The 18092-nt window shown below is 41.0% G+C and overlaps 4 protein-coding genes across 5 annotated transcripts; 2 read left to right on the top strand and 2 right to left on the bottom strand.

Annotated features, from left to right (window-relative positions):
- Positions 1-561: 561 nt before the first annotated feature.
- Positions 562-6808, bottom strand: LOC116211211 (molybdopterin biosynthesis protein CNX1). The gene is made up of 13 exons (XM_031545481.1): positions 6443-6808; positions 5722-5848; positions 5218-5348; positions 4717-4818; positions 4473-4556; positions 3592-3819; positions 3123-3313; positions 2893-2997; positions 2510-2809; positions 1717-1874; positions 1521-1627; positions 1380-1436; positions 562-1038 (listed from the first exon to the last, which is right to left on the bottom strand). Exons 1-13 carry the CDS (start codon positions 6647-6649, stop codon positions 820-822), a joined length of 2016 nt encoding a protein of 671 aa, XP_031401341.1. The 5' UTR covers positions 6650-6808; the 3' UTR covers positions 562-819.
- Positions 6809-8093: 1285 nt separating this feature from the next.
- Positions 8094-11550, top strand: LOC116211208 (BTB/POZ and MATH domain-containing protein 4). The gene is made up of 4 exons (XM_031545478.1): positions 8094-8731; positions 9559-9904; positions 10024-10306; positions 11144-11550. The coding sequence occupies exons 1-4, from the start codon at positions 8343-8345 to the stop codon at positions 11332-11334; spliced, it is 1209 nt and encodes a 402-aa protein (XP_031401338.1). The 5' UTR covers positions 8094-8342; the 3' UTR covers positions 11335-11550.
- A 106-nt stretch (positions 11551-11656) lies between these two features.
- LOC116211210 lies at positions 11657-12599 on the bottom strand. Of its 2 annotated transcripts, none has more exons than XM_031545479.1 (2): positions 12126-12599; positions 11657-12021 (listed from the first exon to the last, which is right to left on the bottom strand). In XM_031545479.1, exons 1-2 carry the CDS (start codon positions 12307-12309, stop codon positions 11816-11818), a joined length of 390 nt encoding a protein of 129 aa, XP_031401339.1. In that variant the 5' UTR covers positions 12310-12599; the 3' UTR covers positions 11657-11815. The 2 variants fall into 2 exon arrangements, with proteins under 2 accessions (XP_031401339.1, XP_031401340.1); XM_031545480.1 differs by having other exon boundaries at positions 11663-12018; positions 12126-12593.
- A 1559-nt stretch (positions 12600-14158) lies between these two features.
- Positions 14159-18091, top strand: LOC116211955. Its single transcript, XM_031546504.1, has 5 exons — positions 14159-14554; positions 15382-15446; positions 15549-15609; positions 16429-16575; positions 17802-18091. The coding sequence occupies exons 1-5, from the start codon at positions 14269-14271 to the stop codon at positions 17957-17959; spliced, it is 717 nt and encodes a 238-aa protein (XP_031402364.1). The 5' UTR covers positions 14159-14268; the 3' UTR covers positions 17960-18091.
- The last annotated feature ends 1 nt before the right edge of the window (position 18092 follows it).

The raw sequence follows: 18092 nt of genomic DNA, 5'->3' as shown, positions 1-18092 counted from the left end.
GTAATATGCTGTTTTTACCTATAAATAATTCGAGATGGCTTCTCGTGGAGTTGGTAGGTCCAGTCAGAAACGGGAGGTCCATTACCAAATACTCAAACGCCAGACATGAGTTTGTCGTAAGCATTGAGGTTTGTCCGCTGTAATTGAGATTTTGACATGATAACTATCGGACGTTGCTTGACCACCCAGAGAGAAAATATGACTGGTTTTAACTTTTATCCACAGTCACATTTTATTTTTATCTTTTGGATAGTGGACGCAGTCGCATTTTTCCCTTTCTCCATTTATTTTATTTATCCAGGCTGAAGTTCGGGGTTTGCCTGCCTCTGCCTTCTAAGTTCTAAATTCCGAACGAGCCTACAAGGGCGAGCATTGTTCGGTTTGCCGAAGCAGGTCCTTATGTTGTTGCTGTGGGGGTTAGGCTGCGCACCGTACTGTGAAACTGAAAATGGAAAGGAAATTAAAAATGAATCCTTTCATGTATGGCAAATCAAACTCCTAAGCTCTCTGTGACAGGAAAACTCACCAAAATCTAATTATATTCACTCTCGAGTCCAGAGACGAACAGCAATGGCCGATTAATGCATAACAAGTTCTCAGAATCAAATCCGCGACCATATTGATAAGATTCAATACATAAAAGCATCACACTTGACTTTGAGAAACAAGGCATTTTTCTGGAGTTTGGCTCTGAAACAAGATTTCTGCAGTATATACAAACCCGGGCATGGAGTACCTCAGTATTGTGTTCTCTTGAAGATAATCACAGTTCACTGTTGTTTGGCATAATTTTCAGTACAATAAAACAGTGATATTCTTTCAGTGGGAGCATGAACAACCGTGCTCTGAACCACCAGCTGACGCCAACTGATAGCTCCGCTCCCAGGTGTCTACAGGAGCTGCCTCTGCATGAGGCACATGACGGGGATGCTTCTCTCTCTTCCCTCCCTTTATCTGCTTCAACGCATGCTTAAGGGCAGGCAACAGAGCTTCCATGCATTCGGCTACGGCATTGGGGTTCCCGGGCATGTTGATAATCTGTCGGCATAAGAATAAGAAACCACGGATTAAGAAAGTGAAACCTATATCTTTCTATTTATCAAAGAAATGTAAAAAGGACACTACTAGAAAGTTTCGCGCCAATAATCCACTTATTCCAACCATTTCATGTTAAGACAAGCACTTGATTAGCATATAAGATAGCAATTACAGCTCGTCGATCTATAGACTTATTCAGGTCAAAAGGCATATCGCCATAAGAAGCAATGGTTGAAATCTCTAAATTAGGCCCGGTTTATGGTAATCATAGAGAGACTGCACCACGAATTGAGATATTTTCCCATCTAGACCTATTTCAACGGTAGAGGATTTTTCCATACCAGTGATGAGCCTCTTATTCCTGCTGCAGCACGAGAGAGCATCGCAGAAGGAGTCACCTGGAACATTATACGATTTCATCATAAAAGTTCACCATAGAGGACAATCCGCTGAGATTGTTACATACGAGATGTAGCTAATACCTTCAAACTTTCCTGCATCATCACATAAACTAAACCAGGCGTTTCCTTTTGGATCACCTCCTTCGTTGCTTCGGGAGTTACATCCCTTGGGGTAAAGCCAGTACCGCCTAAGGGAACAAAGTTAGGCCAATTGAACATAAGTTTTTGCAAGGAACCTATGAAAATCGAGGAGTCTTGAAATTACTATGGCACTCACCGAGTGTAATGATAAGATCTATTTTATCGATGTCACTCCATTTCAGCAGGACCTCCTTAATCTTGGCTACATCATCCGGGACCACAGCAGTTGCAGTTACTTTAGCTCCTCCTAACTTCTCCGATGAGGACTTTACAACTGTCACAGCCCTTGGACCACTGCAAATTCATAAATAAATCCACTCCTTACATGTATCAGACTCAATACTTAGAACCATGGAGGAGGAAAAACTAGGCAAAGAGTCTCCAGCCTGACTATCAAGGAAAAATCCCACTCTTCAACTGAAAATTGGTCTCTTGGTTCATATATAGCTAAAGGTCCGAGTCCAACAGCTACAGAATTTTGTTGCAAAGTCTTTTAGTACTTCAAGGTTTTACTAAGACAAGGAAGCAATACCAACTTTGCTGTTTTGCTGTTGCATCAACTAAGTGACCCCTTCAAAACAACAATTTAAAGAGGCGTATCATGATGCGATTGAAGAAGGCTTCACTGGTTACAACCCACTACATAGTCCTAAGGTCCATATCTCATTCTGGAAGCATCGAATGAGCCCTTGACTTTTCATATATTTAGTGACAATGGAAGAAAAGGCAAATGTTTGAGGGAAACTATTGTGAATGATCACAGAGAAATCTTTTATGCTTTTTCAACAAGGAGGAGTAAAAAGGTTTCTCCAAGCAGACCAACCGGAATAAATTTCAAGGATCAACATTAATCAGCAAAAAGAGAGGGGAAAAAAGGGAAAGGGAAATGCTAAAATTGAGACAAAATATTGTAATGAAAAATACTATACCTCCGATCAGGTCCTGCTCCTGATGCCACAGTATCACTAACAGTTAGAATGGCAACTCTGGACTCAACATCTAGATGCTTATCTGCAACAGGATTGAGTGGGGGACTCAGCACAGGAACCACTTCTGAAGATGGGGTCTTGCCAATGGCAGTATCACTTCGATCAGAAATTATAATAGCCGTGACAGATGTTCCAGCGGGTAACACAGAGTCTATCCGTGGCAACTCCAACAATGCATTAGCCATTTTCATGCTCAAAAGCCTGCTGCTCATCTGATAGCCAGTGCTCTCGGCAACAAAACTGAAATTATATACCAAACAAAAGAGATCAGTATACCTAGGTCTTTCAACAGATATAATCATTTGTTGCTACAGATAACTTACCCAGGTTTACCAGATCCATCATTGAGCAACAGTCTGACAGTGGCACGATGAAATTCTGTCCTAACCGGGTCTGTCTTGATGGGCTGCTGAAGACGTGCTTGCACTCTGCCAGAGACAAGCATGGAATGACAAACAGAGAATTGAAGGTTCTAGCCCCTTGGGGTGGGGGGGGGATGGGGGGATGGAGAACGAAAAGGAGGTAAGCAAAGGATAATTGAAGATTGAGAAACCTCAGAAGATGTGGATTTGCCCATCCAGCAAGATGGCGTATTGCAGGAAGCACAAAGAGATAGAAGCAGACTATACAGCTGACTGGATTCCCAGGTAATCCAAATGCAAGAATAGTATTATGCATCGTACTTTCATCCAATTTTGGATCGATCTCTGCAAATGTCAGCGGCTTTCCTGGCTTCATACAAACCTGAAATTGCAATTAGAAGGACTGAGAAAATGCATTTATCTTCCTTTTCCTCAGTTGGAGAGTCATGTAAAAAAATCAATTATCGAAAATGGACTTCCTCTCCCAGCAAATATAATTGTGTGGACCAAGCCAAAGGAAGCTTGCACATAAGGGAATTATGGAACCCAACAGGCCGAGAAACTACAATAATCACATAGACCAGCTCATATGCAGCAATACAGAGTATCATAAACCAAGAAAGTGGTGATAAACTAGCGAACAGAATTATGACAGCATACCTTAGTGAAATGTACTCTGCCTCGTTTTTTGAGAAGTGGCTTGATGAAGTCCCTGTCGCCCATGGAGACACCTCCAGAAGTTAATAGAATGTCAATCCCAGAAGAAGAAACAGTTTGAAGGATCCGCTCAATTTCTTCTTCATTATCTTGGACGATACCAAGGTCGACAACACGGCAATGTTGCTGCATAGCAGCTGCCAGTAGCATTGCACGGTTGGAGTCTCGAATCTGTTCAATAGGTAATTATAACAATTTGTAAAATTTGCTCTGCATGAAAGAGAGATGAAAACAAGTAAAGCTTCATACACACACAAAGGACAAAACAAAAGCATAATGAACTCACATGGCTCACATCCATAGCTAGAACCAAATACGGCTATTCATATCATAATCACTACTGACACAACAAGAGATCCAGGATGTGAGGGTTTTGAACTTGTGCAATTTCCTAAATAATCCTTTTATGTTCTGTAGCAATAGCTCACAGGACATGCCATTCTGGCAAGCTAGCATCAGAAATTTTACTGAAGAGGGATCAATTCAAAGGTAAACTCAGGAAGGTTTTCATTCAAGTTCATACAGGATTAAAAAATAGTCAGGAAGTGCACAATTCAGCACCATTACAATGACCAACATGATATCAGCCATTTGAGCATCTGTTTGAGAGTAGCAATAACACTGACATCAAATACTTATGCATCTCACAATCCATTATTAAAATTGCATCTGCAGACGGGAAAGATTTCAATTATTTCAATGGCCTATAAAGGATGATCCCCAAGCAATTATAACTAGATATATTTGACTTTCATTTTGTTAGGCAAAGGTGTAAATTGAAAGTATTGGGAACAGTAAGAAAAAACCAACGCATACAGTGATACCTGACCACGACCAAGAGATTTGGCCGATGGCTCCACAAGTTCATCACCAGTTGAAAGCACTGCAATTGTTGGGGTCGGATATACCTATATATCACCACTTTATCAGTGAGCATACATAGTATCTCAACCAGGCCATTCCTAAATAACCATTCAATCTCCATTTTCTTCAGCCACCACTATTCTTGTTCGGACCAGATTAGAAATGAACTAAAGGAGCTGAAAAAGGAGCAGAGATATCACACACCTTAACCATCGTAACCCCCACAGTTGCAAGCAGTCCAACTTCTGAAGCACCTATTCTTTCACCAGAATTTAGTACTGCAGAATCTTTTTTTATATCAAATCCCTGAGTGGAGAAAAAAGAAACATTTAGTGACATAACCTATACCAAAAAGGACCAATATCGTTGTCACTTATTCAGAGAAGATATAACATTCGTGTGTATGTTTTCATTTGTTTAGCAATGGATTTTAGATCCACAAATTGCATGGTTATCAACAGAAAAGTGAGCTGTAACGCATTAGAAAGAAACAACAAAATATTTCCATCTCCCTCGAGATGTGCTACTTAAAATTTATATAGGAGGGGAAACAGATACTATGAGATGGACAGAGCTAAAACTGGGAGCTTTAGGAGCCATATAGCTTCAAGTTATGTAGCTCACTTATAGTGCAATTAAAACATTCAAGTAAATGTTCGACATCCAGTAGAGTTGCCATTTGTTGCAATGTAGCAGATGTCATACCACTGGACGAATATCAGCACCTTTGTTCGTTTTGACCAATACTCTCACTCGTTTTTGTCTGTCTAAAGAATCTGTTACCAATTCTGTGTCCTCAACCTGGACAACTGCATCAGCACCATCTGGTATGGGGCCTGAGAGCAATGAAAAGCATACGGGGTGTTATCAGATTATAGTATGCATATTATGACAAGGAGAGCCATGTAACACCTAACAAACAATTCGAGATCTTGTTGCGGCACTTTCCATGATAAAACTTGAGAATTACGGCTAACTTACTCGGGCAAACACTGGCTGGTAAATGGAAAAGTTTGACAGTAATTTCTGTGATACATTAATCAACAACTGGGAAAAATATTGATTTCCCACCTAACCTTCTATAGGTCTCACTATTTTCCTCAAAAGATCATTGCCTTAAGATATAGGACCAGTAATGCTCACCACAAACATGGATAAACAACTACTCTATAATGTATTTTGCATGAGTTCAAATTTCGGAAAGCTCACCTCCAGTAGTCACATATGCAACAGTTCCAGGTGTTACAGTCACTCCTACTCCATCATTTCCAGCTCTTGACTCTGTCACAACAGGATATTCACCGGGCCCATCTGATGCAACTACGGCATAACCATCCTGCAAGAGATCATTCTACCGGATGAATGCCCTTGGCTACGCTAGGCAGTAATTTACACAAACATCAATCTAGTGTCTTGAGGTCCCTTTTGTATATATCAGAAATTAAATCGACTTAATTCCCTTGTATATCCAGAATAGAGAAACATTATTAATCAAGGTGAGCACATCAACCATATAAATTGATCCAGATGATAATCTGATGAAACCATCGTCTCTTCTTTTCCCTGATAAATCTTTTGTGGAAGCCAAATATGATAAACAAAATGATACACTACTCTAAAAAAAAAAAAATATATTGCCATGCCGCAACAGGACCAAAAAAAGAGTAATATGAGACCAACAGACCCCATATGAAGCTTCAGAGTTGATTTATCGCCAAATGTGCAAAAATGTCCTTTTTCGCGAGTATCTGATTTCCACTGCCATCAATGAGCTCAAAAGACGGCAGAAATTTGAAAGAAAGAACAGGGACGGCAGCTGAAAACTGACATGCTGTGGAGCTAAAACGTCTGACTGTCAAACACCACTTGTAGAACTGAGCAGCTATCAGTCAGTTCAGAGCACTGAAGCACTGATACGAGGCCATCTCACCTTGACTGAAGCCGGATAAGGAGGCAGAGGATCAGGAGCTCGAATATCCTCCGCCAGTACCTTCCCAAGAGCTTCGTGAAGCGGGACGGCGACGGGTTGCAGCCGCGGGGCCAAGCTCAGGACTCTCCGCAGAGCTTCCTCCGGCTGGATCATCGCGGCCGTAGCGCTGCCGCATGTGGTGGTGCTAGCTCCGCTGCTCTCCGCCATTCTCGTTCTGCAGATAGCCCGGAAACCAAGCAGGGCTGCAGAGGTCGGTGCCAGTGAGTATTTGAAGCAAGCGGACGTCAATTAAGTGTGAGCCGTCGGATCCTCTTAGGACCATGCGTTGACGGCTGGAGATCAGTTCGACGGGCTCAGGCAAAACGAGAAATGAAGGGGAAGCAGGAGCGTGACAGCATAAGGCCGGTGCATGTCCATTGTCCAGCCACAAAATTCCAAATCTGCCCTTGATGTCGGTTTCGGTTTCAGTTCGGTCGGCTCCGACATGACCCGATTGACTTCCTCCCTCCGAGGTTCAAAAGTCAACGCGAGCACAACTGCCCGAGGTGAATGACGCTGGCCAACCTAGGCAATTCATCTGAACCGGCCCAGGCCAACGGGATAGTTTTTCGCCTCACTGTGTCGGTCGAAATCTTGAAGACTTTTGGACTCTATAAGGCTATTCTCAATTGACGAATAAGTTCTGCAAAAAGCACCGTCGTCGTAAATGTTATTTTTCTATTCATAATTATAATTATACCGTCAAAGTATAATACCATTTGAGTCGATGGAGTGGTTGTACCTTGATAAAGTATCACATTGATCAGTAAGACAAGTACGAAGCAATTAATTGTATTTCACACTCATGCCAACTCTGGAAAATAAATTGTAAAAGGATTTTGTTATGAAAGATTAGTTTATATGCATTTATTCTATGAAGTATTTTAGATGGATTACAAAATTATAAATTAAGAAATTGGCATTTACTAATTTTCTATATTTTCAAGTTTCATATTATTTCATATTATACAAAACAAACAAAAGGATTTATCCATAAATATTGAAATTTTAATTGACATTTAAAGTATTATGACGGTTTTTAATTAATTCTTAAGTAGCATATAAATTTCAATTGTTATGAACTTGTTAACCCGATAGAACTTAATCTTTTTGTTGATCTTGTTAAACGTACTTTCTTGGTTATTATTTTCAAATAAAATTTTCTCATGGTATTAACCGTGGACATTGAGTACTTCATAAGGTAAGTTAGTCTGTATGTATATACATATACAATTCTTTTAATACATTAATAAGATGTTTATTAGGAATCTACACTGCACAGTAACTAACATCGATCATTAGATTAATAAAAAGACAATTTGACTACGACCTCGTATTGTTTGACAAGAACGGGAGCGGTGAATCACCGGTGCAAAGGTATTTCGAGAAATACAAGCGTATCTTCGTTTACTCGTTATTCTTTCGGATATCATGATATAATATATTTTTGTGTATATGATATTGTTTTGTGTATGAACCATCTCTTTCTTGCAGCTATTAAGCAAAAGCCGACCCGACCTACCGGGGTAGTTATGTACTAAAGGCGGAGCTCGCCGAGACCGAATTGGTTTGGAACTCTCTAGAACCGACACGCGCTAGTCACGTGCTATTTCGCGGGCCGTACAGTTTCGCCTTCCTCTCTCCTTCCCCCTGTGCCCTCCATCCACGCGTGACCACCGTTACCCCCATTTCGCATCAATCGCACCGATAGAGAAGAAGAAGAAGAAGACGAAGAACTGAGCAGAAACCCTAGAAATTGAGTTCGTCGTTGCGTGATTCGCGCGCTCGGGATTCAGTTATCGAACGGCCATAGCTCCGTTCGCGCCTCGATTTTGATGGACTGCCTGTTCCGCCGGTAGCAATGGTGGAGAACTCCGGCGAGAACCTTCTGGAGGGTCCGACGAGCTCGCGTTCCGTCACCGAGACGGTGAATGGATCTCACAAGTTCGTCATCCAGGGGTACTCGCTCGCGAAGGGCATGGGTATCGGCAAGCACATCGCCAGCGACAACTTCACCGTCGGCGGGTTCCAGTGGGCGATCTATTTCTACCCCGATGGAAAGAACCCCGAGGATAATGCCACCTACGTCTCCGTTTTCATTGCGCTGGCGAGCGAGGGAACGGACGTTAGGGCTCTCTTCGAGCTGACGCTGTTGGATCAGAGCGGGAAGGGCAAGCACAAGGTCCATAGCCATTTCGATCGGTCCTTGGAAAGCGGACCCTACACCCTCAAATACCGAGGGAGCATGTGGTAGGTGTTTCTCGAGCTGGAAATTTTGGATAATCGTGTGCCTTTCGTAGAGTAGGAGCAATAGCCAATAGCAATTTCTTCGTTTGAATGGGTTCGAACGCGGCTGCTCCGTTTGATTTTGGATTCATTTTCCCACATTCTGATTTCGTTCAGCAGTATGAAACACCCTGTCCAAGCAAAACCCGTGTTATATTACTCTCTGTAGATGATGAACACTGATCAGTTTGAGTCTATAATAATTTTGGTGATGTGTCGGGGAGCTTTGAAGGATTATGCTGGTTAGGTGGACATTGCTGAACAAGCTGAGTAGATACTGAGTCATTGGAGAACTCAGGGTTATCATGTTCGTTGTTCTGAGCTTATAGAGCATTGATTTTATTTTATTTTTTTATTTTATGAACAATAAGAATTCATTTATGAGTGAAGAACAAAGTACACGATCCTTTCCATTTTCTTGTACTAGGCCATGAGCCTCCTATTGTAACCGAAAAAAAAAAAAAAAAAGGTACACGAGTAGTATACAAAGCGCCTCATCATAAATGAGTTGAACAAAAGAAGAGAAAAAAGAAAAAGAAAAGGAAGAAAGCAAGGGACCTAATTAAGTACACAAAGCAGACGATGAAGGGGAGACTCCGTGAATAGCAAAAGCCCACTACTAAATTTGATCAGATAACGAAGGGGAGACACAATGCTTATAGAGCATTGATTGATGTTGATGTATTATACAGTTAAATTTGATCGATGATTCGCTGAGAAGCTCGTTGGCTTTTGATTATTTTGCTTAGAAGAAAAAAAACCTGATTTTGTTTTCCTGCTGTTTTACTCAGGGGATACAAACGATTCTTCAGAAGATCTGCACTCGAGACATCTGACTATCTGAAGGATGATTGCTTGGAACTTAACTGCACTGTCGGAGTTGTGGTTTCGTCCATAGAGTGCCCTCGGTTACACTCAATCCCTGTCCCTGAATCTGATCTCGGAGCTCATTTTGGTACACTGCTGGAGAATATGGAGGGCTCAGATGTTACCTTTGATGTAGCAGGGGAAAAGTTTCGTGCCCACAAGTTGGTGCTGGCTGCTCGGTCCAATGTGTTCCGAGCTAAATTTATCGACAATATTGGGGAAGAAAAGGAAGAGATGGTCATTACTGATTTGGAACCTAAAGTCTTCAAGGTAACCACTGCACATTTTCCCCCTTAATCTTAGCTTTCATATATAAGCTTTAATAGTTGATCTTTCTCTTGATGTGTAAATGAAGTGTCCATTCATAAATTTTGTTATTGGGTGGATAGGCTTTGCTGCACTTTATCTACAGAGACGATCTCTCAGGAGATGTGGTGTCCATAGGAAGTAGCAGCTCAACATGTACATCGTCTATAGCTGATACCTTGACTGCAAAGCTCTTAGCAGCCGCTGACAAGTATGGTTTGGAAAGAATGAGACTTATGTGCGAGTCCCGTCTCTGCAAGGAGATATCCATAAATTCCGTTGCTAGAATCTTGGCCTTGGCTGACTGCTGCCATGCAAAGGAGTTGAAAGCTGTTTGCTTGAAGTTTGCCGCTGAAAACCTCGCAGGTATGGCTGTGACTTAGATTTGCATTATCTGTTGTCTTATACTGCTGATTTGCAAGACATGGTATGGGAGAAGTAGTATCTAAAATGTTCTCTTTTTCTTCTTTCTTTGCCTAAGTTGATCTTGGATGATTCAAAATCGAGTGTTTACTAGTCTGCGTGTACAAGTAGGCTTCCGCTATCTTTGCACGTGCTATAAAATTTGAACTATATTCAGTCCATCAGAATAGAAGTTAAAGAGGGGATTTATGCTCGCTGTATCCTTTATATGGAAAGCAAAGGACAGGGGACCATTCCCTTGACGCGTAGTGATGAGAATTTGACTCCGCGAGAAATTGAGCAAAAAGATTACCATTCAACTATATCTGCTTTTTTTTTTTTTTGTTCTTGATACGAAATGTCTGGATACTGTTTATCCGCAGTTAAGGCAGATACTTTTGCTGTATTCAGACTAATACCAATTCAACCCATTTCATGAATAAAATGTGTTGTGGGTCGAGGATTCCTTCTCCTTCCTCCATTATGTTTTGCGTATGTATCACACTTTATACAAATCCATTTTCCTGCCCGCGGTCAGAGTCATAGCATCATTGGAGAGGGTTTAGCCGGCTCGAGTATTATGTTTGGCTTCTATGTAGTAAATGATGCCAAATATCTCTTTCGTTAATTATATATATATATATATATATTATGTCCGTTGATGCTCGTTAGATGTGTATTATATTGCCCCTGTTCCATGGTCCTGTCTCCAATGCTTGTGATAGGAGACTCCAAAATGGAATTAGCTTATTTAGCCCATTAAGCTTTCTGCTTATTGATCATTAGCTTTCCTCATTGCAGCCGTTATGCGATCAGACGGATTCGAGTACTTAAAAGAGAATTGCGCACCACTACAGTCAGAGCTTCTGAAAACTGTGGCGGGCTGTGAGGAGGAGTGTAGCAGCGGAGGTGGAAAGAGTCGGAGCGTGTGGGCCCAACTCTCAGATGGGGGCGACAGTAATGGCCGGAGGGTGAGGCACAGGGCTGAGTAGTGTTGTGTTTGTAAATCAGATGGTGTCGAAAACAAGCAACACTCAGTAAACAAGAATATGTTTGTATTGATCAACTCCAATCCATGTATACAAGGTTCAGAGACACCAAGAAGCTCCTCCGTTGCAAATTTTCGGTGCGGTATTTTATTATCCAACTTTGTTCAAGTATATTCATTTTCATGTGGCTTGGAACTTCAGAGAACCTTTTTCGTGATAGATCATTGTGCTAGTTTTCAATAAACGCTCGGGTATTATGCGTTCTTACTTCTTAGGATCCACTTGATCTCCAAATCATAATATTGGCAGAGATGATATCGAAGAATTCATATAGAATGTGCAACTCATTTCGTTTAAGGTCAAAGGATGGCATGGAAGCCAATATTAGCAACAAAAGCGCAACTTCACTGAGAAATCCGTTCTGGTGGGGATCTCGTAAACCCGTGATAATGCATTTTGATTCTATCTTTTATATGCGTAAGTATCATGAAAAGCTAGTCTTCAATTCTCGGATCTTCCGAAGGCAGAGTCGGGCCCTCTCGAGAACAGTTTCGACGCTATCCCGTCTCTTCTTCTTATTCATGAATGTGGTGTCGGCATCTTCCTCTTCCATCTCCATCTCCATCTCAGCAGCCTTGTTGTTCGGTTCCCTGAAACCGACCACCTTCCTCTTCCTACAAGTTGATGCTGCTAGACCCCCCAACAAAATGGAAAAGCACGCACAAACTAATTCTGATCAATGCTCATACGAGAGCGATGGTGGAACAGAGAGGATGAGTTGTAAGAACACTGACCCTGAGTGGTGGCAGTGGAACAAGGTGGCAACGAGGAAACGGAGCCGTCGGTGTAGCAGAGGCGGCCACTGCTGTTGGACTCGAGAAGGGAGATGAAGGACTTGAGCTCCATCTTTAGGGTGGCGAAACGTTTCGGGTGCTGCGATTCGAGCTTCTGCAACTCTTCTCTTGCCTGCTCCATCATCTTTCCACCACGGCGATGAGGGTGATGATGATGGCGATGAGGGTGATGCAGATGACCCTTTCATATATATATATATATATATCTTCCCCTCTCTGGATGAAAGATGAAGGAGGACAAGAGAACAAGAATAGAAGAAGAGTTCAGCAGATGTTTTCTAGGGAAGAGGAGAGGAGGAAGTAGGAATGGAGGGTAGTGCCATTAGAGGGCACTGGGCAGTGGTGGGGTTTCAGTTCTCAAGGCATGGGATGGGATACGACAATTTGTCTGTCTGGTCTGGCCTGGCCTGGTCGAGTGATTACACCTTTATTTGTCTAATTAAATGATGGAAATTTGTACGGCCGAAAATAAAATAATAAAATGATGGGAATTTTGGATTGACTTGTCTGCCACAGATTGGAAAGTGAAAGCTCTTTCCAGTTTCCGAACGTTGTGAAACCGCACAGAAATCTCCTATATTAATCAATACTAAGAAAATCTAATTAACATTATTTTCCATCAAAATTCATCAGTTCTTACCATAATATTTTAAAATTTCACCTACAATAACATGAGTTATAATTTATACAATATTTACAACTATTTAACAGATGAGAGTTGAATCTTAAATTAGGAAGAGGCATACCAAAGATTTAACGGTGTGTTTGGTTTTAAAGTTAAGTAGAGTTGAGTTTTGATTTTAATTGGATTATAGTGATTGTGTTATTGAATTATGAAAAAAAATATAAAAAAAGTAATGAATAATTGAGAGAATTTAATATTAAAAATTGTATTGAATGATGATAAAATAAAAATAATAATAATTATGTAGTGAGTAGAATTAAAGTTAGAATTAAAATTTTAAAAATCGACTCTAAAGTCAAATAGACTAGACATTTTTGTAAACCCTTTTAGTCAAATTAAGGCCGAATGTTGTTTCGTGATACCCTCCTTCTCTGTCGGTAATATTCTTTTATAAGGCATAGCAACCATAATATATTATTTTATTCACGTCTCTAAATTGAGTTAAAACTTGTCCGTAACTACGCTTTTGTTCATTTTTCCCTGCATAGACATTATCTCGTCTCCCTTCAACATAAATAATCTCTGGGGCTACCCGAAAGTTGCTCCCGTCCACATGTATAAGATGGGCTCGATCCGAAGGTTGAGAATGTAACGGTAGTTGCATGACATGTAAAATTGAATCCAACTCCGCTCGAAGGAATGTACACCGTGCGTTGCGTGCCATGAACCATTATATTATCGTTACATGAGTCATTGCCATGCTCTAAATAATCTATGAGAACGAAGTTTTTTATGTGGACTCTGAGGGGCAAAAAAGTTGCCCATCACTGTGGCTAAAACTACCACCCCAGTCTCGGGTCCGTCCGGCACGTGATTTTGCCGAAAATACCAAAAGAAATAGCAATGCCCGTAATTGATATATCAAAATGATACATGACGCGTAACAACATATGAATATTGCACGCCTAAATTCTCCCTTCTCAGTCGAACATTATGTTTGCGATGCATTGACGGTTCCCGAACCAAACCTCATTTGAAATTTAGCGCGATCATCCGTGTCTTTCTCAACAGTGATTGCCTATTTAGACAACAAGCCTTAGCCGGCAACTTGCAAGTCGATATTCAGAATATGCTCGCAACTGTTACCGACACGGTAATTTTCTATTTTTGGGTGAAGAGGCACGGTAAAATTTGACTTGGAGGTTAGACCCACGGGCTTTCTTTGCGATCGAAAAATTTGAATAGGAGACAAGGCCAGCAATCATATGGCGCCAAGCGGGAAAAGATATTTGTTATCCGCTTTCCGAAGGGGAAGCATTAAATGGACGCCACATACTCACTCGGACTCCCACGATCTTCCCTTATATATGCATTATATCTTCGTTTCATTCACGCACTCTGCTCTCGAATGAGATTCCTTGCACTCACTGATCGATACGACCTCTGTCCCTCTCAGCCATGGAGATCGCCTCCGCTCAGCCTCTAGCTCCCCGCTGCCGTATCATCACCAGCAGCTGCAGCTGCACCTCCTCCCTCGCAGCCCCGCCGTTCCAGCTCAAGCTCCATTCCTCCGTCGTTCCTCAGAGCTCGCTCCACTTGCACTGCTCGCTCAGCCCGCTCCGAGGAGCTAGGGTTGGCGGAGCCAGGCAGCAGGCGGTCATCGGAACTGCTCGCGCTGCTTCTTTTGAAGCTGCTGGAGCCGCTTCTACCGGCGTTGCCGAGAGATGGCTTCTTCAACCCATCGGTCAGTTTTTGAGAATGCCGATCATCATCTGCCTCCTGCTCGTTCTAGTTCTAGGCAGTGTTCCGAGAAAATCAGTACAGATCTCCAATCCATAGCGACGTGCTCGTCAGTAGCTCTGACATTCATCCCCGGTTCATGTTATGCTGTTCCTGTTAGTAGTACTCGTGCCTTCAGGAGAACTGTTCGGACAATTAGGGCTAATATAGTTTGCGTCTTCTGCATGTTTTGTATTTGTCATCAATCGCTCAGTTCTGCTTTAGGAAACAGAAGTTGCAATTCCGGATCCTATGCCTTAATTGTCCTGCATTCTGTTGCATAGATCCTGTTGATGTCACTGATTGATTCATCTTCCTAGTTCGATTTTGACTGGCTCCGTTGCTGGCTCAATCTCATTACGGATGAACCATTACGCTTCAAGGTGGCATCAGAATATAACATCTCGCACATAGCTGCACAAGGATAACAGCCGCATTGACCTTGATCAGCTCCGATGTGCTACTTTTGGCACGGTTGATGCATCCTCCTAAAATATCTCGTTGAATATCCTTGTGGTTCTGCTTGACCATCTCATTGCATGACCACTCTCTTAACACAATTTTGATTTCTTGAACCTTGCATCATCGTCTACCGCTGAATATTTAACCAAATCTGCAAGTCCTCTGTAGTGTCTGCAATCCTTGAGCATAGCGCTCTGCTCGATGATGATACTGTTCTCAGGTCTTCAAGTGATATGCTTCTTTGTCCTCCTGTGTAGTCAGACTTATATGACAGCAATTTCTGCTTTCAGAGGCAATTGTTCAGGCAATCACGTTGTGCATGTGTTATAGGTGATGGAGATACAAGGCACATAGGTTTTAAGGTTGAAATGCCCGGGGTTTTTGAAATTGCTTCCGTGAGTATTTCTACTTGTACCATCTTCTTTGGTCATCTTCATTCACATTGCTTATAGATCACTAATATGAAACTGGCTGAACTTAACCGAATGCTTTTGTAGAATGAGGTCACAGTCGGCCGCCTCCCAGAGAAAGCAGATATGGTGATTCCAGTTGCAACAGGTAGGCCCTCAACTCCTGAGTCCTCTTAATCTTGTTAATGGTCTGAAACTACATGTATTATTACCCATGCCCAAGGATGCCGTTTGACTTCAGTGTTTATGCACAAGCTATGTCATGAATATTTTTTTTCCCCTTCTTTTTTTCCATTCACACCATGGAACAATATGTGAACTAAATTTCGTGCAGGAACAGAAAAAGAAAACAAGCTTGAAATTGTGGATGACTGTATTATCTAATAATAGAAAAGCGTGGAACATATAATGAAATGCCCATCATGTAAATTATGGAATACTTACCATTTTCATTCATAAATATCCAAACGTAATTGAAACTACCAATGATCAAGGCTGATAGCTCCAGTTAGGAGTAACAGGCAATCAGATAAATACGACTGTACAATCTGTCTGATGTAGATAAAGATATGGTTTTGACAAGCATGTTGCAGCTGAAAGTGGCATCGAGATTTCAATCTTCAAGCATGTTTGCTATAGAAAGGGCAAAGTACTTCCTTCGTAATGATATATGTTACTATTAAAAGGAGAAAAATGAGTCTTATTTTCCATGTGTGCCACTTAATTTTGCATATTTTAATAGCTGATGAATGAACATGTGGTGATTGGAAGCAAATTATGCTCTCCATCTTCCCTGTGCTGACTTGTTAGTCAATTGTTCCAGATACCCTTTACTTGCTCTGGAAGTTGATTGTCGATGTTAGTTGGGTTTTGGGTCATTTGACTTGCTTTGTCAATTGAATTCATGCATTCATGTTTTGTTTATATATCTGGTCTGGTGAATACTCTTTTTCCAACCTTGGGGCAGTCTCTGGCCTTCATGCTCGCATCCAGAAGACAGGAGGCAACCTTTTGGTCACGGATTTGGACAGCACAAACGGGACATTTATCAACGAAAAGCGGTTGAGACCCGGAGTTGCTGCTGCTGCATCCCCAGGGAGCCGCATCACTTTTGGTACTATATCTCTCGACTTGCTCATCTCTAGATTCTTTAAATGAAATTTTGAGGCGTACAACTTCTGCTTTTAATCTGCTTTTAACAATCTCACGTCTGCACTCATTTTCCTACTATATTAATATATTTAGCCTGCACAACAGAATCATGAAATTTTCGTATACTTTGAAAGTAAAGATGTTAGCACACACGATAATATATCCTGAGCCAATCTAAAATAGGGAGTGTAATTTTTTAGAACAAAATGCGTGTTGTTTCTTCTGTAAATACGTGGATTTATTCCAGAATAAAAACCCACTATACAAGCATGCGCAAGAAAATCTAGAAGTGCTTAATGTAATCTTTACCGGTGCTAATTAATTTTAGAAAGGATTTTTCTGTCTTATACCCAAAAATATAAGATAAATGATCATTATACTTTGCCAAACATATCATTACCATCTATGGACTAGCGGTCTTACAATAACAGACTAATGCGCAAACACGTGATGCCATATATATGTATATAAATTTATTAACAAGCAGATGCCAAAATTACTAGTTCGTTTTTGCTACAACGCTCTAAGTAATTGTTTTTGCCAAATATATATTAAGATTTTCTTTATTTTTTATATTACTTGCCGGATGATTTAGTAAGGTAATATTAGTCCAAAACTTTGATTTTGGCTTCTTTTTTTTTTAACTATTAATCTTGTATCTTTACACGCCTCGCTCTTCCCATTTAACGCGATCTTCTTCTTGGTAATTGCAAAAAGATAATGATAAAATACAATCATACCAAGAAGTGCAACGGAAAAAATGGTGGAGCACACATGATCCTTTTTTTGGGTGAACTACGCGTGAGTTTTCAATTAGAGAAGCTGTTGCAAATTAAGTAATGTTTGGCGGGAAGTAATTACTTAGATGGTGATGATTAGCAATCCCTGATATGATAATACAAAGGATAAATATTTTCGCTTGGAAAAATCGGATTTATTTATCATGACATGTCCTTAAATGCATGCATTTTTTTTTTGGGGCCAATCTTAAATATATAGGTGGTAGAAATATTATAGTGGAGATCGATAATTGTTCATTTATATGGCTAATTTAGTAATGAAGAGCGAAATTGAATGTAATTAACGGATTATATAGCATGGCGCTTCATTCGACCTTGTTTTTCCAGTGAGATAGTCTTGTTTGATTGCATATTTACGTCAATCAAAATTATATCCTGCTATTGCTAGGGGATACGCATCTAGCAATCTTCCTGGTATCAAAGGCAGAAGTTGTGGAAACGTCGAATCCCCAGGAATCCTCAGAAAAGTCGGAGACGAATCCCCAGGAATCCTCTGAAAAGTCGGAGAATGAGGACTTGGATCAAAGCGCTGAATCAGCGAGCTGAGCATTCGACATATAGAGATAAAAATGATTTGCGTATGGTGCTCTATTTCGGCTGTGCAATTATTGAGATGTTACCTCTTTTTTTTCCTAATTATAATTATAATGTCTACAAATCAGAAGCGCTGAAAGTCCTG

The sequence above is a fragment of the Punica granatum genome, chromosome 6, assembly GCF_007655135.1.
Source record: "Punica granatum isolate Tunisia-2019 chromosome 6, ASM765513v2, whole genome shotgun sequence".
NCBI classification, from domain to species: Eukaryota; Viridiplantae; Streptophyta; class Magnoliopsida; order Myrtales; family Lythraceae; genus Punica; species Punica granatum.
The sequence above is the reverse complement of the archived record's forward strand: the minus strand, read 5'-3'. Positions and strand labels throughout refer to the sequence as shown.

Excerpts from the sequence above, each read along its gene's own strand:
- LOC116211208 (XM_031545478.1), top strand. The coding sequence starts at position 8,343 with ATGGTGGAGAACTCCGGCGAGAACCTTCTGGAGGGTCCGACGAGCTCG. Across the intron at positions 8,732-9,558 it reads AAATACCGAGGGAGCATGTG|GGGATACAAACGATTCTTCA; the intron begins GTAGGTGTTTCT and ends TGTTTTACTCAG. Across the intron at positions 9,905-10,023 it reads TGGAACCTAAAGTCTTCAAG|GCTTTGCTGCACTTTATCTA; the intron begins GTAACCACTGCA and ends TTGGGTGGATAG.
- LOC116211211 (XM_031545481.1), bottom strand. The coding sequence starts at position 6,649 with ATGGCGGAGAGCAGCGGAGCTAGCACCACCACATGCGGCAGCGCTACG. Across the intron at positions 1,628-1,716 it reads AGATCTTATCATTACACTCG|GCGGTACTGGCTTTACCCCA; the intron begins GTGAGTGCCATA and ends TTGTTCCCTTAG. Across the intron at positions 1,039-1,379 it reads GAATAAGAGGCTCATCACTG|ATTATCAACATGCCCGGGAA; the intron begins GTATGGAAAAAT and ends TTATGCCGACAG.
- LOC116211955 (XM_031546504.1), top strand. The coding sequence starts at position 14,269 with ATGGAGATCGCCTCCGCTCAGCCTCTAGCTCCCCGCTGCCGTATCATC. Across the intron at positions 15,447-15,548 it reads GGGTTTTTGAAATTGCTTCC|AATGAGGTCACAGTCGGCCG; the intron begins GTGAGTATTTCT and ends ATGCTTTTGTAG. Across the intron at positions 15,610-16,428 it reads GGTGATTCCAGTTGCAACAG|TCTCTGGCCTTCATGCTCGC; the intron begins GTAGGCCCTCAA and ends ACCTTGGGGCAG.
- LOC116211210 (XM_031545479.1), bottom strand. The coding sequence starts at position 12,309 with ATGATGGAGCAGGCAAGAGAAGAGTTGCAGAAGCTCGAATCGCAGCAC. Across the intron at positions 12,022-12,125 it reads TTCCACTGCCACCACTCAGG|CAGCATCAACTTGTAGGAAG; the intron begins GTCAGTGTTCTT and ends TGGGGGGTCTAG.